The 22,211-nt window shown below is 43.2% G+C and overlaps 1 protein-coding gene across 1 annotated transcript in view; it reads left to right on the forward strand.

Moving 5' to 3' along the window:
- si:ch211-216l23.2 (uncharacterized protein LOC565061 homolog) overlaps nucleotides 1–22,211 on the forward strand; it is an 80,428-nt gene that overhangs the window by 30,544 nt on the left and 27,673 nt on the right. The window contains exons 5-7 of the mRNA XM_056282734.1: nucleotides 10,703–10,902; nucleotides 18,696–18,974; nucleotides 19,120–19,302. Of these exons, the coding sequence (XP_056138709.1) occupies nucleotides 10,703–10,902; nucleotides 18,696–18,974; nucleotides 19,120–19,302 (662 nt within the window). The remainder of the gene's footprint in view (nucleotides 1–10,702; nucleotides 10,903–18,695; nucleotides 18,975–19,119; nucleotides 19,303–22,211) is intronic.

Below are 22,211 nucleotides of genomic sequence, written 5' to 3' on the forward strand. Positions count from 1 at the left end.
ACACATATCCCAACTCCTCAGGTATCCTCTCATTTTCCAAGACTGTGTTAAACAATCTAGTTAAAAACTGCCATCTCTCCTAAACATCTCCATGCCTCCACAAGTATGTCATCTGGACCAACCGCTTTTTGCTCTTCATCCTCTTCATAGCTGCCCTCACGTCCTCCTTTCTAATCCACTGCTTCCTGATTCACTATCCCCACATCATCCTACCTTAGCTCTCTAATTTTCTTCATTCATTAGCCCCTCAAAGTACTCCTCCCATCTTCTCAACACACTCTCTTTGCTTGTCAGCATATTTCCATCGCTATCCTTCATCACCCTAACCTGCTGCACATCCTTCCCAGCTCAGTCCCTCTGTCTAGCCAATCGGTACAAGTCCTTTTCTCATTTGCCATATGCGTTTTGCTTTGCCTTTGTCACCTCTCTCTTCACCTTACATCGCATCTCATTTTTCTCTTGTCGACTTTCTTCATCTCTCTGACTATCCCACTTCTTCTTTGCCAACCTCCTCCTCTGTATGATTTACTGTACTTCCTCATTCCACTACCGAGTCTCCTTGTCTTCCTTCCTCTGTCCAGATGCCACACCAAGTACTTTCCTAGCTGTCTCCCTCACTATTTCTGCAGTGGTTGCCCAGCCATCCGGCAGCTCTTCACTACCACCCAGTGCCTGTCTTAACTCATTCCTGAACACCAAACAACAGTCTTCCTTCTTCAACTTCCACCATTTGAACCTAGGTTCTGCCTTCACTCTGTCCCTTTTCTTGATCTCCAAAGTCATCCTACAGACCACCATCTGATGCTGCCTGGCTAAGTTCTCCCCTGTCACCAACTTGCAGTCTCCAATCCCTTTTCAGATTGCACCTCTTAAATAAGATATAGTCCACCTGTGTGCACCTTCCTCCACTCTTGCGTCCCCCTGTGTTCCTCCCTCTTCTTGAAATATGTATTCACCACAGACATTTCCATCCTTTTTGCAAAATCCACTACCATCTATCTGTTCTTCCACATTCCTCTCCTTAACACCATACCTACCCATCACATCCTCATTACCTCCATTCCCTTCACCAGCATGCCCCTTGAAGTCTGCTCCAATCACCACTCTCTCACCGCCACTTCATCCAATTTACTCCGGGATTCTTCTTTCTCTTCTATCTCACACTTTGATTTCCAGCTTCATGCTCATCACTCTGTCCGACACTCTTCACCTCCAACATGCTCTTGACATACTCTTCCTTCAGGATTACCCCTACCCCATTCTCCTCCCATCCACACCATGGTAGAAGAGTTCAAAGCCCACCACCGATGCTCCCGGCCTTACTCCCCTTCCACCTGGTGTGTTGCACACAGTATAATTACCTTTTTTTCCTCTATCATATCAGCCAGCTTTCTCCTTTTACCAGTCATAGTTAGGGATGGGTACCGAAACCCAGTATTAAACGGGCAACAGTGCTAAATAAATAAAGACCATAGTATTAATAATCTCTGACATTAACGGTCCTGTTATCGGTATTGGAGAAATTAAGAAAATAAATTTCCTATTTATTTAGGCTACATAAACGCTTTATTGTAACTTTTATCTCACCAACTCCATTTCTAATTTGCAATAAGATTAAGACATCGTCTATGATGCATTTTTGCTATTCCCAATCCAGAAGAGAGCCCTCTCTCTCTCGGATCCTTGTCGTCTGTGCGACCTGTAAGCCAGGGTCAGCTCTCAGACTCACACACACAGACTCACAGAGCCTGCTTTTCGCGACGATAGCGGAGAGAACTAAATGGTCAAAAGTTTGGTTATACTTGACTAGATTCGATGCTGACAATGTTCATCACAAGTGCAACAAGTCTTTTTTTTTTGTTGCATTTAAGGGCGGAAACACAAGCGGTCTTTAGAAACATCTAGTGAAAGTGCATCAAATACAGGTGGAGAAAGGCAGTTTTCGACTACTCAACTTGTAGTTCATCTCTCGTGTTCCCATCCACCTCAGGTATGTTACATATGCTAGCAGCCTAGAGCCCACATGGGGTTACATAAATTATACAAACATGAGTTAATGATTAAAGGCAACGCTCTGTCCAGACATGAGAAAATAAAGCAATGTCACATCTGGGGTTTTTTTTCTCTTAAAAAAATAACAAAAAACCCATAAGGGTATTATTAAAGTACCGACTCGATAAGCAGTATTTGTTAGAGTAGTAGTACCATTAAAATCTTAACGATAACCCATCCCTAGTCATAATGCCATCATTCAAAGTTCTGACCCTTCCTCCTCTCCCGCTGCCTCTGGACATGCCTTACCCCTCTCCTTCTCCCGACAGTAGCATAGTTTCTATCGGCACCTTGCTAGCCAACAGTACTGGTGGCAGTCGTTGGCAACCTGTGCCTCGACCACTCCGGTATGGAAATCTGATTTATGATCTACATACTTGATTTGGCAAAGGTTTTACACCAGATGCCTTTCCTGATGCAATCCTCCCCATGTATCCGGGCTTGGGACCGGCACTAAGAATGCACTGGTTTGTGCATCCTCAGAGGCTGGGTTTCTTTCAGTCTCAGAAAATGACAGCATGAATTGATATTATTTAACGACTCCTACATAGGTTGGACAAATGACGTCAGTGCACTTGGTAAAATAGGCTCTTAAGACTTTTTAAACACAACCCTTGCTTTGCTAAAGGATATCAAATGATCAGATGATATCAAGTTACCTTGTCAGGGTTTACATCATATCATTACATGACATGCCAATCGACTATTAAGGTCAATGGTTGGCATGTCATAATAATTCTCATTCTGATGATTTGTGCACTCAATTTGGTTTAGGTGCTGCCGGTAGATCCAAGTTATGGTAATATGCAAATACATGTAAGCCTGTAGTCTTAACAGGTAAACAAACCCCTGAGATGTATGATTATGTTGTCGAAATCATATAGTAAGTAGAAGTGGCTAAACAAATATTTAATATCATTAGGGAACTTCATGTGGAGGCATGGAGATGTTTAGGAGAGATGGCAGTGGGGTTTTTAACTAGATTGTTTAACACAATCTTGGAAAGTGAGAGGATGCCTGAGGAGTCGAGAAGAAGCATACTGGTATCGATTTTCAAGAACAAGGGCGATGTGCAGAACTGTAGCAACTACAGAGGTATAAAGTTGATCAGCCACAGCATGAAGATTTGGGAAAGAGTAATGGGAGTTAGGTTAAGAGGAGAGGTGACGATTAGTGAGCAGCAGTATGGTTTCGTGCCACGAAAGAGCACCACAGATGTGATGTTTGCTTTGAGAATGTTGATTGAGAAGTATAGAGAAGGCCAGAAAGAGTTTGCATTGTGTCTTTGTAGATTTAGAGAAAGCATACGACAGGATGCCGAGAGAGGAGGTGTGGTATTGTATGAGGAAGTCGGGAGTTGCAGAGAAGTATGTAGGAGTGGTGCAGGATATGTATGAGGGAAGTGTGACAATGGTGAGGTGTGCGGTTGGAATGACAGATGGGTTCAAGGTGGAGGTGGGATAACATCAAGGATCGGCTCTGAGCCCTTTCTTGTTTGCAATGGTGATGGACAGGTTGACGGACAAGATCAGGCAGGAGTCTCCATGGACGATGATGTTCGCGGATGACATCGTGATCTGTAGCAAGATTTGGGTGCAGGTTGAGGAGAGCCTGGAGAGGTGGAGGTATGCACTGGAGAGAAGAGGAATGAAAGTCAGTAGGAGCAAGACGGAATACCTATGCGTGAATGAGAGGGAGGACAGTGGAATGGCCAGGATGCAAGGGGTGGAGGTGACGAAGGCATATGAGTTTAAATACTTGGGGTCAACTGTCCAAAGTAACGGGGAGTGCAGTAGAGAGGTGAAGAAGAGAGTGCAGGCAGGGTGAGTGGGTGGAGAAGAGTGTCAGGAGTGATTTGCGACAGAAGGGTACCAGCAAGAGTTTAAGGGAAGGTTTACAAGATGGTTGTGAGACCAGCTATGTTATATGGTTTGGAGACAGTGGCACTGACGAAAAGACAGGAGGTGGAGGTGGAGGTGGTAGAGTTGAAGATGCTAAGATTTTCAGTGGGCGTGACGAAGAAGGACAGGATTAGGAATGATTATATTAGAGGGACCGGTCAAGTTGGACGGTTTGGAGACAAAGCAAGAGAGGCAAGATTGAGATGGCTTGGACATGTGTGGAGGAGAGATGCTGTGTATATTGGGAGAAGGATGCTGAATATGGAGCTGCCAGGAAAGGAAAAGAGGAAGGCCAAAGAGGAGGTTTATGGATGTGGTGAGGGAGGACATGCAGGTGGCTGGTGTGACAGAGGAAGACAGGAAGAAATGGAAACGGATGATCCGCTGTGGCGACCCCTAATGGGAGCAGCTGAAAGTAGTATTAGTAGAACTAAATGAGTATGACATCAAATGCCAAAACACTGACATTAATTAACTTCATCTGTAATTCCCAAGAACTAAGTGAAAGGTGTATAATTAACCCCTTTGGAGATGCCATAGTACTGTACCTAAAGGAGGGTGGCCTGATGATTTGTAAGGTCCCCTGTTTGGGTTTTTTCCCTCTCTTCCTCCCCAATTGTATCTGGCATTGTTTCCCCACTCTTCCAAGCCTTCCCGGTCGCTGCTCCATCCACTCTGCCGATCCGGGGAGGGCTGCAGACTACCAAATGCTTCCTCCGATACATGTAGAGTCGCCAGCCACTTCTTTTCATCAGACAGTGAGGAGTTTTGCTAGGGGGATGTAGCGTGTAGGAGGATCATGCTATTCCCGCCAGTTCCCCCCCCCCCCCCACAAACAGGCGCCCTGACCGACCAGAGGAGGCACTAGTGCAGTGACCAGGACACATATCCACATCCGACTTCCCACCCGCAGACACGTCCAATTTTGTCTGTAGGGGGGCCCGACCAAGCCGGAGGTAACGCGGGATATGAACCGCCAATCCTGATTGATTAATTGATTGATTGATTGATTGGTAGGCAACGGAATAGACCGCAATGCTACCTGGACGCCCAGCTCCTCTGTTTTGTTGGTCAAGATTCACATCCTAGACTGGTACTTGTTTTGTGTTCCTTGGAACCAAATAGTTCCTTACTCCAGAAGCATCATGCCACCTAGTATTATCCCATACCTGAACTAGAGAAAAACATGTTCGTTCTTTTTTTGATTTGTTTTTGTTTTTTTAAGATTGTTAAATTTTTTATCAATTTGCCAAGTGAATTTTAAAAGTAAATTTTCATTTTGAGTTTTTGCTTCCTTTTCAGTTTTCAAAGCACTCGATCAAAATTGGCAATTGTAGAATTAAAGTCCTCTTTAAAACACTGTTTTAGAAAGCGTGATACCCAATCCTATTGGTACCACTAATTTTTTTTCATAAACGGTGCCACATATGGTTGAATTGAGAAAGCAAATTGATTTGTGCTAAGGAAAAGGTTTTGTTGGTGAATGTAGTGTTTTTGAATGAATATAGAAAGAAAGTTGAATCAGTTCTTTTGGACACAACGTTTATTTATTATTTTCATCACCCTCAAGTGACCTCTTCAGTCTCAACTGACTATAGGTATCCCCAACCCTATAAACAATACAGTGGCATAATGAATGAAAATGATCGGTTTCATATGCTAATTACCGTGAGCATTAACTAACGTTTCAGTGAGCATTAACTAACGTTTCAGTGGCCACGTGTACTATTCACAGAGGATTGGGGAATGGTTGCAATCACAGCATTGTAAGATGGCGACAGATTTACGCTTGCCCCCCCCCACCCCCCGGTTCAGGGATGGTCATTCCCTCTTCACATAGATGGCCTCTTTGACTCCCCGTTGAAACCAGTGTTCCTCCCTATCAAGGGTGTGCACATCCTCACCCCTGAAAGAGTGGCCGCTGGCCTGTAGATGGGTGTAGACTGCGGAGTCCTGGCCTGACGTGTTAGCTCTTATGTGTTGTGCCATCCTTTTCGCCACCGTCTGTTTGGTTTCCCTAATGTACAAGTCATGGCAATCCTCCTGGCACTTAACAGCATATACTATATTGCTCTGTTTGTGCCGCAGAACCCGATCCTTGGGGTAGACCAATTTCTGGTGCAGCATGTTTTGGGGTTTGAAAGCAACTGAGACGTGATATTTGGAATGCGCGTTTCAACTGTTCCGACACTCCCGCCACATACGGAATCACCACTGGTTTATGCTCAGGCAGCTGTTGTCCTTTTCCTTTCTTTGATTGGCTGGTGCACTGTTTGGATGTCTTTTTGGCTTTGACAACCACTCAGTTAGGATAACCACACTTAACCAGGGCCTGCTGTGTTGCTGGGGACGTTGTCAGCTCGGTGGTACAGTGTCCTGATGACTCCTAGTATCTCCAGTGGATGATGAGAGTCAAACCTTAAGTACTGATCAGTATGCGTTTGTTTGCAGTAAAAATCAACAATCAAATGTCCCCCATCACCAATTGCAATTTCACAGTCTAAGAAGGCTAACCTGTCATTTTTCACATCCTCCCTGGTGAACTTGATGTGGTTGTCCACAGAGTTGATGTGGTCGGTGAAATGTGGTACATCCTGAGATTTGATTTTAACCCACGTGTTGTCCAAAAATCTGAACCAATGGTTAGGTGGTATCCCTGGATAGGACATAAGAGCCCTCTTTTCCACATCCTCCATATACAAGTTGGCCACTGTAGGGGAGACTGGGGGGGAACCCATAGCACACCCATGCCTCTGCCTATAGTACTGTCCCTCATATGTGAAGTACGTGGACAGAAGACACAGCTTCAGGAGCAGACACACTTTGTCAGTTTTAAGAGTGGTCTATTGCAAAAGGTGGTGTCATTTTGTAATTTCATACAGACCACCTCCACTGCTTCATCAGCAGGCATGCACATGAAGACAGACGTAACATCATACAAGACAATTTCATCCCCCTCCATTCCCAAATCCTGTGTGAATAGTACACATTGCCATTGAAACTCTAGTTAATGCTCACGGCAATTTGCATATGAAACTGATCGTTTTCGGTTGTTATTTCACTGTGTTGTTTATATGGGTGGGGATACCTACAGTCACTTGTGACAGAAGAGGTCACTTAGATGAGTGATGAAATGTTTCTCTCAATAAACGTCATGTCCAGATGAAGTGATTCACCTTTCTTTCTTTGAGTTTTTTACCTGGATTATTGAGCATGCATAAAGAAATTGAAAGAATATAGTTTGAGTGTTAACCCCATATTATCAACTGGATTTGAGTTGATGGACAGCGTGGTCCCCTGGGCTGTTTTATTTGATCCCTTCACCCTTCATCTAGAGATGGGTTAATTCAGAGAATCGAAATAAATGGTTCTTGTGGCCCACGTGGCCCCATCTTTGGAAACATATCACTATATCCACAGTTTGGATTTTTACACCAGCTTGAACATTGTTCTTGAATTCCATAAATGGTCTAAATGCGTAAAAGTGTGAAAATTAGTTCCAAGTGTTGTTATGGTTCACTTAATTTTTTACAGTGCACTTACGTGGATAACCTTGAAAAGGCATCTTGTTTTCTGCATACCATGTGGACGTACTTCACTGACAGTTACTCCACGATCAAATGATCACTTAGTATTCTAGATATGCTTAAGGCATATCCAGAACACTTAGAGTATTCTGGAGCTTTGGCTGGCGCTTTTTAATTCTGTTCCCTTTAATGGTGTATATATATGGCTGGAGCTTTCTAATTCTGTTCCCTTTAATGGTATTTTTAAAATTGCAGCAGATTTGCAACAGTCTGCAGTTTCACGGGAAGTACATATTTTGTCTGCATTAAAGATGCTGTAATTTTTCCTTGAAGTCTGACTTTTATCCTTCAGTGTTGTAGATAAAAATAAATCAAAGCAAGCAAGACAAACAAAATCTAACAGAAAAAAAACATTAGAAAGGTAGCGGATACAAAGCACTTTGGCCCCTTTTACTTTGTTTTAGTTGGTAACATTCAGCACCCTCTGCTCAAATTTACTAGTCATATTGCTCCTCAGGAAAGCCAAAATATATCGCATGGCACTTTTTTTTAAAAAGTCAAAAATAAGGGAAAAGGTTGACTAAGGCCATCACTCACACATAGTATCATATACTTAATCAGTTGAATCCCAGGTGCTTTTTTAAGTATTCAGTTTGAAAAATAATTATTCAAAAAACACTGCCGATCAGCAGACTGACATTGAAACACGTTCTTAAAAAACAGCTAGGAATAGATTCTCATAATAAAAACGCATATTCACATTATTATACCCCTGTCTTCCTTTACGTTAAGCCATTGTAACAATGTTTCTTAAATCAAATTTAAAATTTCAGCACTTAGGAATGTGCAGTGTATGCCACCATCCTAAATTTAATTTTAACAAATTAACTGTTATTCATTCCAACTGCAACATTTTCATTCAGTCTGCTTACCTAAATTTGAACGTTCTTGAATCGGAGACCATTATTGGGGCCCATTGCTGTTGGGTTGATTCAACAGCTGGAATGGGTCTTATATTACATTTTTTCACAAAATGACTCATCTCAAACAGACTTAAACTTGATATCGTTAATGTACAACTTTTTATTTTTTGTTTTTGTGCATTGATAAATCAAAATAACACATTTTCAAAACATGGTGACATTTTCACATTGATGCTCTACTGAGCTGATGCTAAATGAAGAAGCAAATTGCTTTGCATTTACTCCTTGTTGCGGGAAAATGCAAGGACTTCATTTGACAATAATATAGTATTTGTCATTTTGAAAAAGATACACAATATATTGATAAAACAAATGTTAAATATTAGACTGAAAAAGGAATAAACTGAACTGAACATGTGAAGACTGACTAGTGAAGGTTAGTGGTATTAAATACAAATGACAGACACAGTTGAAACAGCTGCATGTTAAATGGCTTATGAACAAAACACTTCAATCTATAATGCAGTTTTAACAATTTAGTCAACTATTGTATATTTCACAGATAAATTGTTAAAATTGTTAATTTTGGTGAATTTTATATTTCAAAGTGCTCTAACCTAGTTTATTCAAAAGGCAGAATAATAGTTGATTTTGCCACATCAACAGCTAATCTTTTGGACAGCATCAGGCAACCTGCATGGTTTGAGTTAAGCTGTATGACGTAAAATCTTCTGGATCGCCACCTTGCCATGGAGAAGCTTGCGTGTACTAATGATCCCCAAAGCTATGCCATCCAGAGCTTGGCTCCTGGTAGGGTCACCCAAGGCTGATAGGTCAAGGGGGAGGTTCCAGGCGAAGCGTGATCCAACAAAGACCTCAACGGCCGAACTGGCGGAATATGTCTCCAGGTCACAACGGCAGTGAAGGTGGATGATGGCTGTAACAGAGAGTGGTCCCCAATCGTCTTGGTTCTCCATGCCATTGGACTCTGGCCACCCCCTGCCAAGGACCATGTGGTGGCTGCAGGCACATCAGCCTCTCCACGTATAAAGCTGTCACCTGTAGGCATCCTCCCACAAGGATACCCATGAGGACCTAGAAGGAGGACAGTCCGACTCGACCCTGAGTGACCACCGATGACGATGATGTAAAAATGAGTTCACCGGTTTTTTTTTTTTTTGCTGATTTATCCTCCTTCCAAGGGTGCAGTTATCCAAGTGAGCATAAGCATTGGGCTGATAATGGTTTAAGATAATGGGGTGAGCAGGGGTATTGCTTTCAAAATCTGTGACACATCTTCATTTGTTATATGAACTCCAAAACAGAACCCCACACACACACACACACACACACACACACACATGTCATTGTGGCAAAATATTTCCCTCTTTAATAGGTTTTTTTCCCCAAACATATCCTTGCAAAATGATGAAATGAATCTAAACTAGGTTAAATGGTAAATTGACTTTATCCTAATGACTGTATCTTGTCGATTGAAAGCAAGCTATAAAACGGTTTTAGTTCATATCCCTAAACTGCACCTTCTTTCTTGTATCTCTGGTCCTATGACATCTGAATTGATTTCGCCAATATCCATATTTTGTAAATTTTAATTTTCACATTACTTTTTTTAATTTATAGTTTGCTTTAAATTGGAACCATGACATTTGGACTTGTATCTGTACAGAATCAAAATTTGTGACAACGCTAACAGTGCTTTAATCTATATAATGTGTAACTATTGAGTAAATAAATCGCTGTTGGCAGATATGTTATGTACTCTATTGGCAACAAAAACACTGATTTTATAAAGCATTGTTTTTCACATAAGCTACAATGTTGGCACAAAACCACTACGTTTGCATAAATAACAAAGCTCGCAAAAAAGTCTTTTGACCAAATTTATTAGTATATTGATAAATGAATATTGCATAAAATGCCAGTATTTTAGCCTGGCAATAAATACATTTTTGTTCATTCTTTCAGTAAGAGATTAACCCAAATAATACTTGCATTATAAAATGCCTTTCGAGAGAGTCAAAAAATTTGTCTCTACTGTATTACGCAACATACTCTTAAGTGCTGGCTAAATCTAAAAACATCATGTTCATATAGATTTCATTGCACAAATAATGAATACTTTGGACGTTTTCATTATGTAAACCAACACAAATCACCGATTTTCCAGTACAAGGTTCAAAGTGAGTTGATTACTCACTTACCAGGTTTCCCCACATTCCAGGTTAATCGCCAAGTTCATAATTTCTGAATGACATAAGTGTTTTTCTTCCTCTCAAAGGGATTACCCCAAAACGCTAGGCCAGTGTTTGCAGGAGCGTGGCTTGTCTGTGGAAATGCTCTACCTTCAGTCGGAGTCGGGCCTAACCCGGGCCCTGCAGGATGTTCGAGCAGACGGCTCACCGTTATGTATTCTGGTGGAGCAGACAAATGTAGCGCTCTCCTCCTGCACTGTTATCATATTCTCCGATTCCCTCAAAAGTAAGTCCCTATGCCTCAACCCTTTAAATCAAACAAAACCTCCTTAAATGGTCGCACCACCATCCTATGCTTCTTTGAGGCATTATCACACAAAAAGAAAACATCTGAAATCTTAATGTAAAAATGTCGTTCTTGATTTGTTAAAACAAATGTTCTATATTGTCACTTAATTTGAAAATGGATCAAATCCAAAATGAGGATTGTGCATCCACCAAAAATGCATTTAGTTTCCCTACTGGAACACTTAACCACTTTTAGCCAAACTCTGATGAGTGGATTTGCACTCCAAAAAAGTCATAACAATATGTGTTCTAGTTCTCTTCAAATAGGAAATCCTTTATGCCCTCTTTAATCTGAAAAAAAAAAAACTTGGTCAGTGCATTTCAAGATTTACACAGAAAATTGCACACACCTAATCAGCCCTTGAAAAAAGACATTCAATGTTGAAATTTCATTTTGAATTACAATCTGACATGAGTTTAAAGCTTAAACTTGGTCAAACATATCTATGTTGGATTTTCTCTTATATTGGTTGTGACAAAACCCATTAGTATTCCATTGTCAAACACATAGGAGTTGCTTTCTTTTGCTTTCCCTAAGTGTCATCTCAATTCTTCTGTTGTCATTTTAATTCTTGCCACACAAGTTCTTTGCAGAATCTACCTAAATGATTTCTTGGATTAGGCCCAAGAGTTCCCAAGAAATCTGTTGGCATGAATTTAAACATTTTTCATTGCCCATGTCTTAAAAATATCAGAAGACTTGACTTATTAAACTATGAAAGTGGCTTGATGGTAATTGTATTATGCTGGGGGTGGTTGATTTTTAATAAAACCTAAAGTACCATTTCATGGATTCTAAGGCATTAAAAACACTTAATATAATGCTAGAAGCAGGATTTGGTGACATTTATTAATATTGAATTAATTCATTTTCTTTGAAAAAGATGCTAAAAGTTTGCTTGCTCTTTCTTGCTCTGTCTGCATGTCAATTCTCATTTTCTGTCATAACGCAAATGTGATGTAGACAGCTAACGTGTGGTGTATACAGCTAACGTTAGGCTAACTGTTAGATTTATTATGTCGTCTCAGCTTCTTGGAAGGGAGCATTTCAGGTTCGGTGCCTCTACAACTTCAGCCCCAGGCTGTGACTCCTTTTTACCCTTTTCGTTCCCTTGGGTGATCTGGTGTAGCAGGCCAGATTAACCCCCCGCCAAACTATACCCCTCTAGTCCAGATTATACCCCCCCACACTGTTAATGCATGCAAATGTCCTTCAGATTGATAGATCAAGGTTAGGAAGGTTCCTAGTGAACATATATGTGTTAAAAAGCAAGTTCTTGCTGTCATTTCGTTGTTTTTAAGCTAAAATATGTATTAGCTTAGCTAAAAGGGCTAAAAACAGTTGCTAGTTAGCCAAAAGCTAATTGGCTAGGAAGGTGATAGAGATTTGAAAGTTTACATGTATGTAGTACACCTCCGTTTTATCATGCACCTCAGTACTCATGGAACTGCATCACTAGGTGGCGCTGCAGTGAATACTTTAATTTTATATTTTTAATAACTATAGCTAGGAATGGCCATGTGACAATTTGCCCTAGTAACTGTTATACATGTAATTAAATAATTACAATGATAAAATATGTTTTTGTAGGAATAGCAAACAGAAGGAAGAAAATAAAGAAGGAAGGAAGGGCAAAGGGAAGTGTGAAGTTTTGGGTGCCTACATGTGTATTATTCAATTTTATTCATTTTTTTCAAACAAAAATCCATCATGGATGATAACCTGTACAACCAGATTTTGAACTTCTACACCAGCTCTGTCTGAAAGTATCCTCAGCATATCTATGACCTGGATCCTGCCAAGCACATGAATGCAAAGTCTCAGTTTCGTCAAACAGCAAAGCCACTTTGTGCTGACAGTGGAACTCTCTTCCATAGAGATAAGGAGGCTCTTGTCAAAACCCGTGTGCCCAACAGTCTGAAGGCCTGTTATGACAATCCAGCTACAGGAGGGCACTTTGGCAGAGAGAAAACCTTCAGTAAAACATCTCAGTGATATTACTGGAGGCAGGACGAATGATGCACAAGAATACGTGAAGGCATGTCCGAAGTATTTTGTCAGTAATTCCAAAGTTAGCAAAGAAGCTTCGTCACTCAACCCCATACCTGTATTTGCCAAGATCTGGAGTCTGGTTGGGATTGACATTATCAGCCCTCTTCAAGAAACTAAGAGCGGTAACAAGTACATCGTCGCCATTATTGACCATTTCTCCAAGTGGTCTGAAGCCTCAGCTATCTCGGACAAGAGCACAAAGTCAGTGGCAGAGTTCCTTTATTCTGTTGTATGTCAACTAGGCTGCACTGACACCCTTATCAGTGACCAAGGTCGTGAATTCGTGACCAAAGTTATTGACTTGCTTATGGACTGTTTCCAGACAGATCAACATGTAGCCTCTGCATACCACCCACAGTCAAACGGCCAAAAGGAACGTGATATCAGGACACTCAAGGCTGCATTGAGTAACCTTGTCAGCGACCAAGCCGATGATTGGGATCAGTTACATTCCAGGCATTTTGTTTGCTTATCATACATCTATTCATGCCTCAACAAAGTGCATGCCCTTCCAAGTGATGTACGGCCGCACTGCCAAGCTGCCCATCGACCTGCACCACTTCCAGACTCAGCCAGCCCTGATGTTCTGCAGACACTTCACACCATTTGTAAAGACCCCTGTTCCACAGTCTCCAACAGCATCGCCAGTGCAGTCTCGTCAGAAGGAGAATTATGATCGTCGCCATGAAAGCAACAAAGAGATTATTACAGGGTCCATAGTCTACATCAAAAACAGTCGACATATCAACAGGATTGGATCCAAGTTGGAGCCTCGCTGGACTGGTCCATATACTGTTGAGTCACTCAGCAAAGGCCATTTCAAGCAAAAAAATGTAAAAACCAAGAAGATCCTAAGTAACACCTACCACGCCAGTAACCTCAATATCTACTACACAAATGCCACATCATCATCAGATATTCTCCATGACCTCGAGCACCCAACCATTCCTGACCGCCCCTGTGACACCATAGAGGACAAAGCCCAGCAACCCAAGAGACCAATGGAGGTGCTAGGTGAGATCAGTGACACAATGGAATACGTTGTATTAATCTGGATAATTAATATTAACACCCAGCCCCTCTCTACCCTCGAGGGGCTGGGTGTCACAGGCTCTGCACTCTCAATGTTTGCATCCTACCTGACGGGTTGCTCCTACCAGGTGACATGGAGGGGATCTGTGTCAGAGCCTTGCAGACGGACTATAGGCATTCCACAAGGTTCGCTTCTGGGTCCTCTCCTGTTCTCCCTGTACACGACATCCCTGGGTTCTGTTAGTCGCTCGCATGACTTCTCTTACCATTGTTATGCCGATGACACCCAGTTGATCTTGTCCTTCCCTCCCTCTGACACACAAGTAGAGACCTGCATTGCTGCGTGCTTGACTGGCATGTCGGAGTGGATGGCGACACACCACCTGAAGCTCAATCTGGACAAGACAGAGCTGATGTTCCTCCCAGGGAGAAGTTGCCCTTACTGAGACCTGGCCATCACCATTGACAACACCGTGATGACGCCAACTTGGACTGCGAGGAATCTGGGTGTGATCCTGGACGACCAACTGTCATTTGCTGCAAACGTTGCATCAGTTGCTCGCTCCTGCAGATTTCTCCTCTGTAACATCAGGAGGATTCGCCCATTCCTCACTGACGAAATGGCACAGGTGCTCATCCAGGCTCTGGTCATCCGGCTGGACTATGACAACTCCTTCCTTGCTGGTGCCCCGACGTCAGTCATCAGACCTCTGGAGTTTGTTCAGAAAGCTGCAGCTCGTCTGGTGTTCAACCCTCCTAAGTTCTCCCACACAGCTCCCCTTCTCATGTTCCTACACTGGCTCCCAGTAACTGCTCGCATCCAGTTTAAGACTCTGGTGCTAGCCTACAGGGCAGTGAAAAGAACAGCTCCTTCCTATCTCCAGGCCATGGTCAAGCCCTACACCCCCGCCCGACCACTTCGCTCTTCTGCCTCGGGACGCCTGGTTGCCCCGTCACTCAGAGGCCCTTGCTGCCGATCGACCCGGTCACGGCTCTTTTTTGTCCTGGCTCCACAGTGGCAGAATGAACTCCCCAATGATGTCAGGACAGCGGAGTCACTGCCCATCTTTCGGCGCAGGTTGAAAACTCACCTCTTCAAGAACTACTACCCTGTTACTTGCTCTTAGCACTTATTGTATTACCTCATTTAAAAAGAAAAAGTCTTTCTTGCGCTTTTACTTTAGCACTGGTTTTGCTCTTAGATGCTGTTTAGAGTGAAGATGCACTTATGACCTTTGATGACTAGTAGTTCTCCTGATTTCCTATGTTAAATGCACTTATTGTAAGTAACTTTGGGTAAAATTGTCAGCTAAATGACTGTGATGTAATTTAATGTAATGTAATTGGGTATAATCTGTTTTAGAAGGGTATGAAATAGCCTAGCCTAAATAATACCCAGAGTAATAAACTGGACTAGCCCAGAATATACCCGGGGTATAAAACAGGCTAGCCCACTTTAACCCCGGGTCTGAATGTGGGGGGTATAATCTGGCCTATGGGGGTATGAAATAGCCTAGCCTAAATAATACCCCAGGGTATAAACTGGACTTGCCCATAATATACCCAGGGTATAAAACAAGCTAGTCAAGTTTATGCCCAGGAATAGTCTGGCCAGGGGGTATATCTTGGGCTGTTACACTGGGCTTCCTCCTCCTCTGTTATAGACAAGTTAGCTAATGGTAGGATGATTTGAGACAATGTTGAGAAGGGAGCTTTTCCATTCTTGGCCAGAGCCATAGCTAATACGCCCCTAGCTGGCCGGTGAGTGGTGTTAAGTAGACGTGGGCTTCCACTTTCATGGACTTGAGAGTCATGAGTCCTGAATCTGATGCATAGAATTCTGTGGACTTGTTTCTTTTAAGGTCGGTTTCTTTCCACATTAATATTCTAATCATGACTCGTCGACAATTAGTTAGATAAAAATGTGCAAATGTAATGATGCAGTTGAGGATGGAAATTAGTGTTTTATTGCAGGCTCCTTAGATTAATGGGGGATATTGAACCTTGGTCAAGTGTTGACCTCTTGGAGAGAGCTCCACTGTTTCAATGGATTCAAGACTGACTTTGAGGTGATGTTTTATTCTGTTTGACTAGATAGTGTCACACCAGGAGCAGGAACAGAGGACCCATATGCACGACTCAGGAACAGACTGGGCTAGAAAAACGTTTTAATAAAATAAATGAACTTATAGGCAGCATGAACAGACGCTACAGACAGCAGGGAAGGCTCGAAACAGGACGTGGCGCATCCGGTGACCAAGAGTCATTTGTGTGTATGTTTGTGACGATCCAACAAAGCACCAGGGCAACCAGGGGGAACATATAACCTGCCGGAGAGCCAATCAGGGAAATGTGGAACAGGTGAGCAGGGCAGGAACGGGCTTGCCAACTAGTGAATGGTGAACAGGTGTGCAGGGCAGGGCAGGAACCGCAAGCCAAATAAGGGCTGAGGATCAGGTGAGTACAGCATGGGCAATCAGGGTTACTCAGGTAAATGGGGCAAAGGTGAGCCGAAATACTAATCAGGGGATGGGGAACAGGCGAGCCCCGATGGCCCAGACCACACAACCATGACAGGACCCCCGCCCCAAGGGACGGATTCCAGACGTCCCAAACAAACGGACCAGGAGCACAAAGCGGGGGGACAGAGGGGTCTGGGGCAGGGCTTCGGGACCAAGAGGTCTGGGAGTGGATGAATGGGGCCAAGGATCTCAGGCGGATGGCCTGAGGACTGGACCGATGGATGCAACTGATCTGGAGGGTGACCAGGATGCAGGACTGAAGGGCAGAGCAGCTCCGGCGGATGGGGTCAGCTGCTCGGGAGATCGGCGACGCAGACAGGACCGCTGCTTGGGAGGCCAGCGACGTAGGCAGGGCAGCCGCTCGGGAGGCTGGCGGCACAAGCAGGGCAGCTGCCTGTGAGGCCAGCTGCATGGACTGGACAGAGGCAGGACTGCTTGGGACACAGGCAGCTGAGGTGGCAGGACAGCCGTTCAGGGTACAGGTGTCTTGAGGTGGCGGGACAGTCGCTCGGGGCACAGACATTAGAGGTGGCGGCACGACCGCTCAGGGTACAGGACGTGTACAGGACGTGGCGCATCCGGTGACCAAGAGTCAATATGTGTTTATGTGTGTCTGTGTGAGACGATCCGACAAAGCGCCAGGGGGAACATATAACCTGCTGGAGAGCCAATCAGGGAAATGGGGAACAGGTGAGCAGGGCAGGAACAGGAACCACAAGCCAAATAAGGGCTGGGGATCAGGTGAGTACAGCATGGGCAATCAGGTAAATGGGGCAATCAGGGTTACTCAGGTAAATGGTGAGCGGAAATACTAATTGGGGGATGGGCAACAGACGAGCCCCAATGGCCCAGACCACACAACCATGACAGATAGTAGAGTTGTCATTCTCAACCTTTCTGAACTCCACTGAGCTGTATGCAGACTTTCCAACATTTCTGTCTATCAAGTGCAGTTTTTTACAAAAGTAATACACAACAGTTCAGTGATTTATTTTTGCTTTACCCCTTCAGTAAACATCAGGCGTTTGCAGTCTTACTCCCTCTCTTGCCTCTCGTGGATTTAAATGGGTAAACCAGGAAAACACGTAGTGCAACAAGATTTAAATTTGGTATTGATTTTGGAGAAATACTGCCACTTGTCTCAAAGGCTTACCAAAATCAACTAAAAAAACTACATGGGTTAACTTTGATACCATTTTCAAGTTTTCCTTATGAGGTACTTATGGACGGCAAATGAAATACTTGGCCAATACTCATTGCATATTCTTGTGCTTTTTCAGTTGATAAAAATATACATAATCTGATTAGGTCCACCATTTGTGATGGTGACTGTTGCAATTTTTTAATACACTAAAATGTGTTTTCACAACCAATATCATTGACATTTGCACACGAGAAAATCCAACGTAATTTTTTTATTTTCTCATTTTAAAGTTTTTCATGACAATATGTTGTGTTAACAACTTACAAAAAACCATCTTCACGTTTTTAAATAGAAATAAATTGTGAAATATTCATACTCAAGTATAAAAATAACAATACTGTACCAGGTAATATTATTGTATCACTAACATGCTTCATACCACTCAGTATATTAATAACCCAAACTGTTAATGTCCTAATTGTCTTTACAAACTGTAAAATTAGGTTTAATTACTCAGTTTAAACAAAAAAATACATTCTGAGCAAATACATGAAAAATGATATATGATGTAATGGCCCACTAAGTTGATGCAAGCTGCACTTGCATCATGTGAACAATAACCACACTGCACTGGTTATTTTCTGCACCATCACATCAGGCCTATACTACCAGTAAAAATGTGCAGGAATATGGTCTGTAAATAACAAAATGTTGAACAATTGATAAAATCACTTCCTTAACAACATATCAAAAAGATTTAACTGATTATCGCTCCAAGCGCATCAAAACGCTTTCATCTTAAAATAGCTTAATTAACATGCCATTTTAAAAATGTATATATATCCGCAAGGACTCATCATCACAAACCAGTCAGAACTGTGATTGCTTTTATTGCAGGTGATGTTGTTTTTGACTTATCATTTCTCCTTTTCCCCTTAAACCTTGACACCTCACTAATAATCCAACCATTTTCCACCTAGTCCACCGTAACATGCCCAAGGACCAAGCCATGGACTTTGTCACAGCAGAGTACCGACGTGGACTTGTTAAAGAACCCACACTGAGGGACCCTGCAGATGTGGCGGCACGGGCATCCCAGCTGCTGGATGACTTTCTAGATCGAGAGAAGATTGAGCGCCATGCTGTGCCCTCGGACACACGCCAGCTTCTCTTGCTGTTGGCAGACGGGATGCACCTATACTCAGAAGAGCTGGCAACCATCGCAGAATATTTGCGCTCCCGTCAAGACCATCAACAGGGTGTCACACTGAAAACATATTAATACCTTTAAACACCCATACTCTTGCTGCTCTTCCACAGACACACATCTATGAATTCATAGAATTCTTGATCTTCTTTTTGTGCTTTTTTTTTGTCTTCAACTTACTTTCCTTCTCACTCCAGCCTCCACTGAAGAGGGGGCGAGGGACAACATGTTACCTCCAGGCCTGGGGAAGCCTCCTCCATTGCTCCCTACTCCACCTGGACCCTCTCAGTCCCAACCTGGACCAGGTGCAGGGGGGCAGTTGCCTGGGCCCATGGGGGACATCTCCCAGCCTAAGCCCACTCCTCTCTTGCCTTCACCAGGTTAGACTGAACACATTTTCCCCCTTGCTCAAGATTTTATCCCATTTCCAAAGTAGATTTTTTTTTTTGCTGCCAAATTGGCCTGCATTTTTAACACATTAATTCACTGTTTTTGTTGCTCAGTATTTTGGGGGAAGTAAAGTTTCCTAAGTAAATGCACCCTATGCAGGAGGCCTAGCCTATGGGCCATAGGAAACTAGTCCAAGCCTTGGTCAAATTGTTCTTGGTGTGCTTTAGTCAGTTTGAGCTGAATTTTTCTCTTAATTTCTTCATGTATGAGTCTAAGTTCAAAAACATGATTATAAAATATTATCAGTTCATTATTATAAATATCAGGCTTATATTGAGGTCAATCGATCCTGTGCAGGAATTTGCAAGAGCTAGCTATATTTTGAAAACATTCTGCAAAGAAAACACCTCCTCACTTCTAAGACTCTCATGAATACGCAAACTGATTGACAGTAAGTAGAGACCAGTGAAGATGCTGGCTTGCCAAGAACTGTCCTTGTGGGGGTTGAAGCTCAACGATTGCCTGGACTTTACTCGTGTACATTAACTTGAGAAGGAAAAAACTTCCACAGGACTCTGATGTAAGAAAGGATAAAACAAGTATTTTATTTCACAGTTGGTCGTATCTTCTTACAGGAATGTTCAAGGTTAAGTTCTCCTTAATCAACAACTGTACTATGGTAAGAAACGTGTGGCTTGGTCGCTACTTCAGCCTCAACTCCACAAAACAAAATGTGTGCTCTCCCGAGTCCCCTTCGTAAACCCACAAAACCTGTCTCTTAAAGTGACAGTAACCTAAATCGCCGTTCTAACAGAAAGTTCACATAGTGTTGCCTTTTACAAAATATCATACTTGCATCAACATGAATTAAATCAAATAATTATTAGTTGTCTTTTAACAAGTACTATTAACTTATTCAATGAAATCACTTATTTATCTCAATTTACATAAGCTATTAACCCAATACAGACTGCACTTACTTATAGAACTACACACATATAAACAAAACTTGGCTCCCACATACCAGCCCCTAATTGTACTCTTAACCGGGGACAGTTTCGAACTATATACAACACGCGGCGCCAAAGAAATCGAACTCCTCCTATTTAAGCAGTCTTCTTTCTTCGTTGCTTGATTTACCATTTCCCTTGGGGCTCAGAGGTTACTAGCATTTGGCCCCAGTTGGAGGACAGTCTTTACCACTGCCTCATTCAGCCTCCTGTAGGAGACAAATCTTCATGATGGGCCTATCCAGTGTACTGGTCTTAGTCTTGATCTCCAGTGGTGAAGTTGTGAGATGGATGGGACCACTTGTGGCGCTCTTGCAGCTGTGGTAGATATTATCTTGTCCATTGCTTTCGGAATATGTCTGCCATATACTGGATCTGTTTCCACCTCCTGCGTGCATAGGGATCCTGCTTATCGAGCAGGCCTGGGGGTAGAGATGGCTTGGTCTTGAGGAGCAAGAGATGATTAGGTGTAAGTGCTTCCAGATCATTTGGATCGCTGGACACCTTGGTTATAGACCAACAGTTGATGATGGCCTCTGCCTCACGTAACAGGGTGTGTAGGCCCTCCTCGTCGAGTGTCTGTAGCTTAAGGGTGATGCTCATGATCTTCCTTGAAGACCTGATCAACCTCTCCGAGACTCCTCCGTGGTGGGAGCCATAGGCTTGGTAAGAAAACCTGGCCCCAGCAACCAAGTATGACTTTGGATGGGTTTCTCTGTTTCGCTCTTTACTTGACGTGTAGTTTGCAGGGTTCTGTCAGGTATTAACATATCTCCACTGATATGGTTTAGAGATCTTCAAGATAGTCTCTAATCAGTTAGCAACGAAAGTGCGGAATCTGCTTTCTCTGTTTCTGATATACTTCAGCACAATTGTGCTGTCTGACCAGAACACAGACTCTTGGAGATTCAGCTGCAGTTCTGCTCCCTGTCCATGCGGGATAGTCATGGGCTTAAGTGGAGCCAGTCTGGCCTTCCCCATGACAAACACACAGTGGACTTCGTTGCTGCTGTTCTTCAGTAGGATGTAACTAACTGTCCCATAACCTTCTTCACTAGCATTAGCAAAGTGGTGCAGTTGGCTGAATACTGCTTCACCAAAACCTGCAGGTTTGAAACACCTAGTGATACTGAGGTCAACTAGCTGGTGAAGCCCTGTCCTCCAAGCAGACCACTCTCGAGCAAACTCATCAGCTATCAGGACATCCCAGCGTAGCTTTAGTCTGCAGAGCCTTTGCAGGATTCCCTTCACTGGGAGCACAACTGGTGCCAAGATACCTAATGGATCGTAAACAGAACTGATGAAGGATAGGATGTTTCTCCTGGTGGGCACTTTGTCTGGTATGATGATCTTGAACCTGAAGCTGTTGGACTGGGTACACTAGTGAACTCCCAACGCTCTATGGGAAGCGCATCTTGATCCAGGTCAAGGCTTTTAACCTCTGTTGCCCTCACATCTTCTGGGATGGCAGACAGCACAGCCCTGCTGTTGCTTACCCACTTGGTGAGTCTGAATCTACCCTTTCCACATACAGCTCGCAAGGTGTGGTACAGCAACACTGCCTCTTCTCCTGAATGGATTGATTTAAGAGGTGTGGTACAGCAACACTGCCTCTTCTCCTGAATGGACTGATTTAAGACAGTCATCCACGTAGAAGTTGTGCAGCACCATGTCAACTGCTTGGACATTGGATTGATCGCTGCTGTCTTCGGCACATTTCCGCAGGGTGAAGCTGGCACAGCTCAGAGATGAGGCTGCACCGAATAAGTGCACCACCATCTTGTACTCCTCCATCTCCTGATTGATGTCACCTGATGTCCACCAGAGGAACCAGAGAAGGTCAGAGTCTTTATCTGGCACCTAACCTGGTGGAACATTGCTTCCACGTC

Source organism: Lampris incognitus, chromosome 6 (assembly GCF_029633865.1).
Source record: "Lampris incognitus isolate fLamInc1 chromosome 6, fLamInc1.hap2, whole genome shotgun sequence".
In the NCBI taxonomy this organism is placed as follows: domain Eukaryota; kingdom Metazoa; phylum Chordata; class Actinopteri; order Lampriformes; family Lampridae; genus Lampris; species Lampris incognitus.